This window comes from Perissodus microlepis, chromosome 8, assembly GCF_051167445.1.
Source record: "Perissodus microlepis isolate ML-2025 ecotype Zambia chromosome 8, ASM5116744v1, whole genome shotgun sequence".
Taxonomy (NCBI): domain Eukaryota; kingdom Metazoa; phylum Chordata; class Actinopteri; order Cichliformes; family Cichlidae; genus Perissodus; species Perissodus microlepis.
The window spans coordinates 13,535,552-13,545,732 of NC_140468.1; the positions used below are offsets into that span (position 1 = coordinate 13,535,552).

The 10,181-nt window shown below is 38.6% G+C and overlaps 1 protein-coding gene across 2 annotated transcripts; it reads right to left on the minus strand.

Moving 5' to 3' along the window:
- Positions 1–1,226: 1,226 nt before the first annotated feature.
- Positions 1,227–5,981, minus strand: LOC146381576 (putative phosphatase phospho1). Of its 2 annotated transcripts, none has more exons than XM_084937647.1 (2): positions 5,854–5,981; positions 1,227–4,181 (listed from the first exon to the last, which is right to left on the minus strand). In XM_084937647.1, the coding sequence occupies exons 1-2, from the start codon at positions 5,864–5,866 to the stop codon at positions 3,394–3,396; spliced, it is 801 nt and encodes a 266-aa protein (XP_084793773.1). In that variant the 5' UTR covers positions 5,867–5,981; the 3' UTR covers positions 1,227–3,393. The 2 variants fall into 2 exon arrangements, with proteins under 2 accessions (XP_084793773.1, XP_084793774.1); XM_084937648.1 differs by lacking the exon at positions 5,854–5,981 and adding an exon at positions 5,727–5,846.
- Between the last annotated feature and the right edge of the window lie 4,200 nt (positions 5,982–10,181).

Consider the following 10,181-nt stretch of genomic DNA (forward strand, 5'->3'; position numbering starts at 1 on the left):
CTTCTCTTTGAACAAGATAGAAATTTAGGAGTAACATGGCCTTACAAACCCAACAGTGAGATCTTAAGAGATCCACAGCCTACGGCTCTTCAATGGGGTGTCACAGGGTCCCCAGGAAAAAAAATTGTAAATGTAAAATAATAAAATAAATATTCTTCTGTAGCAATAACAAAGTATAACATAAATTATTCTGTAGCAATTACACAAGAATATCCAGTAATGTTCCTGCCTACAATTAAACACATTCACTTCCTGAAAATCGGGGCATCTACTGTGGCAAATAGGTGCAAGCCTTTTACTATAAACTTAGTCACTGCTCGGTGACATTCGTCTATCCTGGCCTGAAAGGAGACGCTACTGGTAGACTGCAGTGAGAACTGCCAGCATCTGAGCCAGACTCTGTCTGTCTCTCTCATCATGGTCACCTAAATGCACAGTAATGGCAGGTTTTGTAATAAGGCAGATCGTGCTAACATAATATGCACTGTTAGTTGATTATTTACCTGCCGCATTAACGGCAGAGGACGTACAAACGTTACCGCTGCTGCTGGGTTGAGATTCACGAGTCCGGAGCGGAATTAAAAACATGACATTCATTTAAGGTTATCACGTGTTTTGTGAGCAAATGCTTTTGCATATTCGTAGTGTTTCCTCCCTTAAAGGAAATATCTACTTTGCAAGTATTGCAAGTTGCCCTGTTTCTCAACAAGAACCGGGTTTCAATACCCATATTTCACTTTAATCCCTAACCGGTTTGTTTGACAAGCCTTTCCTCAAAAGCCTTAAACTTCAGCTTGGTTTTGATTCTTTTCTTAAACTTAACTTAAAAATCAAACCAGTCGTTAAAGTTATCTTGTCAGTCAAGACTTCTACCTAAATTTAAAGCATGGGTTTCTATCAATGACCTTGAGGAGATCGTTCATGGTTTCATCACATCCTGACTAGGAAAAGGCAATTTGTTGAACTAAGAAAAACACTAACACTGATATCATGATTGCAGTTGCTGACTGGTATACAAACCCCAACTGAAACTATACTTCTTCTAAAAGGCCATTTCAGCTTAAGATGAATTATAACTGTGTTATTTTCTCCAGTATATTTTTTATACTGTAAAAAGATTTGCTGTGCTCAAGCTCTGTGGTGTTTTTGCATGTGCTGTTAAAAATTAGAACTCATCTTTACGGGGTGTTGATTTTGTGTCACAGATATAAACCAGACAACAAAAACACATTGTCAGGTAATGGCTTTATATTCCTGTTAATATGATACATTACACGCATAATAGAACTTTTGATGTAATGAATATACAACAAACCGCAAAATCGAAAACCAAGACCTTTTCTTTCTCCCCCATTGTTGTAATATAAGCATGGTTGTCTAAAAATCGCAATATTGAAGTGATCTGTGGTTGAGTAACACACATAAAAATATCATAAGTCAAGTTTTTCATCCAGTATAACCTCTCTGTATAGAGCATTTAGTTATTGCACCAAAGTCTATTTTAGTTTTACAGGTACACAGATTTAAAGTAAACTAATGTTTTTACAGTCTTAAACCATGATCTCTACAATTACAGTACGATACAGAGGAACGCCCACAGCATATTTGTAACACAGCATTGGATAAGAATTAGGTTTAGAGCTCAGTGAATTTCAGAGTCAGACTCATGAACATCTATAAAAGTTCACAAGTAAAATTTGTTTGGTTGAAATTCAACAGTACAAAATAAACAAATGCTGCTATATGATGTTGCTCGTTTAGGTCTCCCTTCCCTGAGAAATTAAAAAACACCCCTTAAAGTAAATTTCCAGCACTTACACAACAATTTGTCATCTGTTAAGGCTAAAAAAATGTCACCAGTTACACACACTACTTTACCGTTTTACTTCTTTTCATTAGCACCCACTTTTCCCTTTACAAACATGGACTTTATTCAACCAGGAAACAGAACTCTTGAGTATCAAATTCATCTTGGTAAAGACAGACAGCATTAACCTAACATAGTTCAATATTAGCTTTTCTAATGCTGAAACCAGTCTCACAAGGGATTCAAGACTTAACAGATGTAAAGTATTGCTGTAAACAAAAAATGAAGAAAAGAATACCCTTCAATGCATTAATTAACTCTTCATAATCAATACCAAACAATACTAAGTATATATTTTTCCCCTGTTGCAAGTTTAGTGAGGAAGAAATGAATTTACATGCTGAGGTAATTATGCAGATATACTGAAAATCATCATCAACTGGGAAAGCATTCAAATATAAAGAAGAACTTCTTTATCCTGACCCAAAATGAAAACATCTTATCAGTAAAAATAACCACTAGAAGTTTTTAATATGGTATGATTCCATTACATTAACCCTTCTAAAATTGGTACTGTGCATTTGGCTTTTTTCCATTGTTTCAGAGGGACAGGGAATAACGTTAGGCCGACCAGCAGCTGTGTGTCTATGGCATGCCTGGTGTAAATTACTGTTGTGCAATCAAGCCCAGATTAAGTATCAGTAATGGGAGGTGGGGAGTGCACAGGTACTGGCGTATGTCATCTTATCTCTTATCTTTTCTGACCTTGTTCTTGGCTACACAACATGGTCTTATGTCCCAGAAAGTTTCATAGCACCTGGCTCTACTTATGTGGACGTAGATGGAGTGTTTTTAAAGGAAGCGTGACAAAAGAGAAAAAGTTTAAATCTCCCCATGAGTGAAATCTCATACAGTTAAGAGGAGAAGCAAACCATCAGAGTTCGCATTGCTCAAAAATGTAAACTACACGTGTACTGAAGGGGATGGTTGCTTCATAAACGGCAACTTCAGTGCACGCATGACAATTTGGTTACGATGTTCTCTCCCATTTATCAGACTTGATAAGGAGAACAAAGTACATAATGAATACTGCATATCTATTATTGATCAAATATCCTTGCTATTGCTAGCTAACTGAATTTTAATACCACGCGAGTTACAATGCGGCATACATGTTTAATACCAGAGTAATTGGGATGAAATAGCCTTTTGCATGAGGCTAGAATTACAGCAGTTTAAGTGTCTTGTCAAACATTATATTTAAAAACCATTAGCACTATGAGTTAACCGTTTGCTGGCTAGCTTATCGTAGCATGGAGAGTGGAAACAAGGGGAAACACCTGGCCTGGTACAAAAAGGAATCTGCTATTTAGAACCTCTTACTACCACATTTGATCATTTTCAATTAAGATTTCACAAAGTTGAAGAATAAAAATAAAATAAATCCTACATCTGTAGGATGGTCTGGTTGTTGCTCGGCCAAAATCATGCATAACCTGCCTGCCAAGTTTACTAGTGTTGGCGCACCTTTATTGCACTTGTTCCCCTCTTACAGACCTTCTTTCACAAGTACAGACATGCAGTTCTCATTTCTCCTCCACTATTTTCTTCAGGCAGTCTACTATGTCTTCGCCACTGACCCAAGGTACAATCTTTGTTTTGAACTTGGCAGACTGCTGAAACTCCTTTAGCAGCCTGTGCATTGGAAAGTCTTTCCTGGGGAAAGCCGTGTCCCGGGGCCCCAAAGCCATACAAGGGCAGACGTCATTGGCCCCATCTCCAATATAGAAGACCCTCTGAAAGGGAACGCCGCCACGCTCCTTCTGCCGCTCCGCCAAATACTCCCGAAGGATCACCTGCTTGCACATGTTATCAGGACAACGGGGGCATGAGTGCGAGTGGAAAGAGAGGAGCACAAGCTGACCAGCCGCATTAAAACTGGACGGGTTTGTGAAAATCTTTCTGAAAAGGTCACGCACCCCAGCATGCCTAAGCCAGGTTTCAATAAAATACATGTTGGCATCGGAGACCACCACAAGCTCAAAGTCCTGCTGGTGGCTCTGCAGATACTGGAAGAGATTCATGAGGCCTTGATTTGGTGGGATCTTCTCCACTGCTGAATGAATGGAGTCTTTAGAGACGCCCTGCTCAGCCATGTAGGCCAAAATCTTCTGCGTGTGTTCATTGTAGTGCCCCTCCCTGTAACTGTTTTTCAGCCAGGCAGGGAGCTCTTTGTCTGGCAGAGCACGCACCAAAGCATCGTCGCTGCTTTCGCAAATGATGGTCTCGTCGAAGTCAAACAACACCAAAAAGCGTTGATCCTGTGGTGCGGCAGGCGTTAACGGAGCTGTCATCTTTGGTGAGTGATTTCTTTCTGAGGAGGAGAAAAAAAAGCAGAGGTGGAAGGAATGAAACAGAGAGCCCTTTTTTTCTCACCGTCAAGGACAGCAGACTCTGAAGCACACTGTTTTATAGCATCCTGGTGTAAAACTTTAATGGCGAGAAGCCAAAAAAGCCGTCAATCAGAGTTTAAATCACAGAGAGTTCAGGGTTAAATTAAACTGAAGCACCAGACCAGGCGAGGAAAACAACAACATGCATTAAGACTCTTAATGAGGCTATGAGCTGAAGGGGAAATGTGTGTTTACAAGAGTAAAGGAAGGGAGTTTAAATGAAACAAAAGTACCTCATAAACAGGATGTTCATTACAATTAATGAAAGAAATGAAAAAAACAAAAACAACAACAACCCCAAAGAAGGGCAAATTGTTAAACTCTTTATCTAAATCTCTTTCCACACAGACATGCCTTCAGTCCTTTTAAAATCCTTTATTTAAACTTAGAGGCCACATCTTCCAGCAGTGCCAGTCTCTTGTTTACATCGCTGATATATAGCACAAGGCTTCCCCTTTTACAGGCCTGTTGTAACTCCAGCGAAGAGAGGGCTGATTATGTCACAGACGTTTGGTGGGATGTTAAATCTACTGGAGTAGTTACTGTGAAATGTAGACGTTTTTATGAAAAGAGCTATGATTCCTCTGAATTGAAGATGAACAGGAGTGTATATTTTGAAAAATGTAAAGCTTTAACAATTTTTTTTCCTGTAACCTCCTTTTAGTTTTCATGCCAAGTTTTAAAACTTGACATAAATATGTCATATTTGCAGATATGGCAATTAATCTTTAGACACCTCATAGCAGAAACGAAAAGCAAAGGTGTTAACAGTGGGACGCATTGCACTTGTCAGGCGTGTGTGTGTGAAAATGAGCCATTATTAAATTCACGTGAGCATTTTCCCGCCAAGGTAGGAAACATTAAAAGTGGCAGATCAGAGAAAAGAAATGATTTGACTTATCAAATCATTTCATTCTTCATCGTCTCTTAAGATGTCACATGTCATCTGCATCACTACAGAAAACAAAACAAAAAAAATCAAAATTATAAAAGAAAATTGTAAAATAATCAATTCCAGTGTTTCTGACACTTTTGGATGAGTAAACATTGACCCAGGAACATAATTGGTGTTCCTGGAAACCAACATAACAGGAGTGTGATGGATAACGAATACGCCCTAGAAGGCCAGGCTGATTTTACAAGCATGTAATTAAACCAGTACTGCAATCTTGCTGTACCTGTTACTGCGACAGAGGGCATTGGGTGCATACAGAAACAACAACAAGACCTGACTTGATCGATTGGTAATATTTGCATAACATGCGTAACATGTAAGTGTTACGCATGTTATGCAGGCTGCCTCCAGGAACTAAAAATGACATGCAACCTACAGCTTTGGTGCACACATGTGCCAAGTGAGCACAAGCCTGATCTCCCCAGCAGCCACTGCGTTATTAATAGCACACATTTACACACTAAGCTATCTAATTTTAACCCCGGCGAACTATTTCTGTATGAGAGGTTACCTCTGAAAGTCATAAGCCGGTCATTGCATGAACGGAGCAGAATAAAAGGCTAATGTAACCATTTAAATGTGACACACGTTAAAAATAAAAGAAGAAGAAAAATAACACAGAGAGGAAAACGGCCTACCGGTGGAGGGCATATATAAGCGGGGATGGTCGGCTAGGTGTCCGGCTCCCGGATCCGCATCCCAGTGACGCGGTAAGATTTTTTAAAGGAGACTCCACAGCGGATCGAGGGTATTCCCATTTAAAGCCGTTGCGTCAAGCAAGCCGATGTAAACACGTGATTTCCGCCATGACCTTCCAAAGTAAAAGCTTCAGCGAGTAGCTTAAGTGTACTTGGTGAACCTATATTAAATGTATGGTACACTGTTACGGTTATGTAAACAAATACGACAGTAATGATAAGATGATTCAAAGTAGCTGAAACATAATGGCAAAAATATGGCAAAAATAAAATAATGGCAAAAATAAAGTGGTCCAGTTACACCATTTTTATGATAGTTTTTTTTTTTTTCTTTTCATAAAATAAATTTTAGAGCAGTGGTGGGAAAGTAATTTTTCCTCAGAACCACATGGGAAACTGGGATTGTTTCTCATAGTCTTATAGGAGGATATAAGAAGGGAACAGACAGAACTTACTTCAGCTTATTGTTGTGCCTCTTCACAAGAGTCTCAGTTTCTCATGTGTAATTAATTGCTCACTAACTAACTAACTGGCAAATACCTCATATATAATTCATCGTTGTCATGAAGGACAGTGTGTTTTCATAATTTAAAACATTCTTAGTACTCTGTTAAAGTAGTGAGCTGATACCATGCCGAATATGCCCAGGTATTTGTCCTCTACAAAGTTTAAGATGAACTAAAATTGTACATTTTTGCAAATACAACAGTTATTATAAACGTACTAGTAGCTTAAATCTCATGTGTGGTGAATCTACTGAAAATTGTCCCATTTTATCTCATCCAAGTACTTCATAATACATTCTTACTTTAAAACATGAAACGCAACCTTTAAACAGACAGGAAATTATAAAAAGTTGTGAAATGTCTGCGTAGGTTCTCAGTAATCCAGGTCATAGTAGTTGTAAGAGCCTCACCCCGATCCGATTTACTCCCTGTTAGACCTCTGCCTTACCATCACATATTTGAAATACAACAAGGGTTGTGTCACTCAAAGGTCAACATCTTTAAAGAAGAGGCTCAAATGAAGAAACACCTACTGGTTTATTCAAGATGACACTTGGTTAAAAATCAAAACACAAGAGGTAGAGATTTCATGAACACATGAGCTGAGTGGATGAAAACATCAAGTTCACCAAGAAAAATAGATACCTATTTGATTCCCATTGGAGTGTGTATTGTAGGTCAAAGAGTAGGTCACCTAGGAGACCTACCACCCACTGGAGCATAAACGTTCCCTATGAGGTTGAAAGGAAATAAAAGGAATACACATGTAAAGAAATCTCTTAAAACATATGATGGGATAGAGCAATATCTCAGAGGTTTCACCCCTCAGCTGTGATGATGTTAATGATCATTTTTCACACCTTGGCTCATGTGGCGACACACATGATCAATAGTGGGTTAATGACAAGTTCAGCACATGGAGTTATCTGAGCTTAAGAAGCTTTTAGGGGTCCTTTTGCTTTAAAATTCAATTCAATTTCCAATTCAGTTTTATTTACATAGCGCCAAATCAAAACAACAGTCGCCTCAAGGCACTTTATGTTGTAAGGTAGACCCTACAATAATACATACAGAGAAAAATACGATCCCCTATGAGCAAGCACTTTGGCGACAGTGGGAAGGAAAAACTCCCTTTTTACAAGAAGAAACCTCTGGCAGAACCAGGCTCACTATATGCTTTAGCAAAAAGGAAAGTTTTAAGCCTAATCTTAAAAGTAGAGATAGTGTCTGTCTCTACTTTTAACTGGAAGCTGGTTCCACAGAAGAGGGGCCTGTAAAAACTGAAGGCTCTGCCTCCCATTCTACTTTTAAATACTCTAGGAACAACAAGTAAGCCTGCAGTGCGAGAGTGAAGTGCTCTAATGAGGTAATATGGTACTACAAGGTCATTAAGATAAGATGGGGCCTGATTATTTAAGACCTTGTATGTGAGGAGCAGGATCTTTCTAGTCTCTGTCAGTACTCTTGCTGCAGCATTTTGGGTTAATTGCACTTAATACAATTTCCCATGGGAAAATGTGTACAAAGGCAACATATGCTTCCTTTTGTAATTTGTGTTTTTACTGTGACTGTGCTCAATTTTGAAACATTTTGAAAATAACTCGAGTTAAATTTTTTTTTAAAGAAAGAAAAAAGATATTTAATATATAATTATTTACCAGCTTTGTTAACATGTCCTGCACCACTGATCAAGTAATTTCTGATCAAGCTGACGAAGATATTTACCAGATAATACTTTCAGTCACTGCCCTTAAACTTTGCTAAAGCATCCATCCATTCACTCACTTCTGCTTATCCAGTTCAGAGCAGCACTTGGGCTTGGCCTGTCCCAGCTGTGCATCTCTCAAGAGACAGAGAGACAGGCCACCATTCACACTTGTGTTTCTATGAATGTGAGTAATTGAAAGTAGCAAGAGAAGTTTTATTGAACTTGCTTTTGCACACAGAAAACTTGTTACAACATTTCATTGTACAAAAATAATTTTTTTCTCCACCTTGTCATTGAAAACAGTGTCAGGGGAGTGCTGAACTACATCCCCTGTCACGGTTTACTTAACAGTATAGCAGCTGTCCCCATGCTGTTTCTGGGTCTGGCCTTGACACACCCTGTAACTGGACTCCATAGCTCGGTGTCGTAATTTACAGAGCTGTATATGGCCTACCGGGTTTAAAGTACATTTCAGTTTATCAACAGTACTATTACCTGACCTACTAATAACTGACAAGTAAACTGATAAATAAACTGCTTTTTTTCCTTTTACTTTGCAGGTGACGTGTTGCAGGTCGGAAAAAACTCAAGCTGTCCCTTCGCCTGATGGTGGAAATATCCCTCTAAAAATATACAGAGGCATTCTTGTATCAGCAGCAGTCACGAGTATGAGATTGTTATATACAGCTAACAGCTAAGGATTAAGAGGTCTGACGTTCATAAATCCTAAAAGATACATTGTCATTTTATTCCTCTGCATGTGTGTGAATGCTTCTTCTATAAGCCTAGATAAATTTTTGCTTACATCCAATTTGTCGTATGGCTACTAGAATAACTTGTAGTTTAAAACTATGTACATACAGTCATATGAAAAAGAAAGTTTTAATAGGACTTTATGAAAAAAAAGATTAACTTGTGTCTTTGGCAGCAGTAGCTTGTTATAAGCATTTTCTATATGACTTGCCCCGTTTTACAGCATTGCTTTAGGTCATTGAGATTTTCACACACTTGTTAAGGGTCTTTTAACGACCCTTCACTTGTTAAGGGTCTTTTAACGACCCTTCACAAGATTTCAGATGGGCTGAGATCTAGACTTTAATGGGCCATTCCATTGCAAATTTGCTTCTGTGCTTGGACTCATTGACATGTGCATGCCCTATTTTAGGCCAAGGTTTAGCTGTGAGATTGCCTCACATTTGACACTAGATTACTCAGCAGTTTCTCAACACCTTAATTACTTCTTAACACAGAATAACTGCTATGATGCCTTCCAGTCAGGTTTTAGACAGAACCACAGCACTGAAACTGCTCTGACCAAAGTGTTTAATGACATATGTCTGAATACAGACAGTGGAAAAATGTCTGTTTTAGTTTTACTGGATTTCAGTGCAGCATTTGATACAGTTGACCACAACATATTACTCAAACGACTGGAGAACTGGGCAGGTCTTTCAGGAACTGTACTAAACTGGTTCAAAACATACTTAGAAAGCAGGAAATACTTTGTATCAATAGGTAACTTCACATCTGAGCAGACAAGTATCACATGTGTAGTCCCCCAAGGTTCCATCTTGGGACCCCTTCTGTTTAACATTTACATGCTCCCACTGGCACAGATTATAAAGAACAACAAAATAAACTATCACAGCTATGCAGATGATACACAAATATATATCACAATGTCACCAGGAGACCGAGAGACCGCCCTGTATAGGCTCTTGGTAAATGCATTGAGGAAATTAATGACTGGTTGTGCCACAATTTTCTCCAGCTAAACAAAAACAAAACTGAAGTAATAGTCTTTGGAGCCAAAGAAAAACGATTACAGGTCACCAGAGAACTTCAATCTATACACCTAAAAACCACCAACCAGGAGAGAAATGTGGGTGTAGTGATGGATGCAGACCTAAACTTAGAAAAACACATTAAGACAATAACAAAATCAGCTTACTATCACCTCAAAAATATTTCAAGGATAAAAGATCTGATGTCTCAACAGGACCTGGAAAAACTAGTCCATGCATTCATCTTTAGTAGGCTTGATTACTGTAACA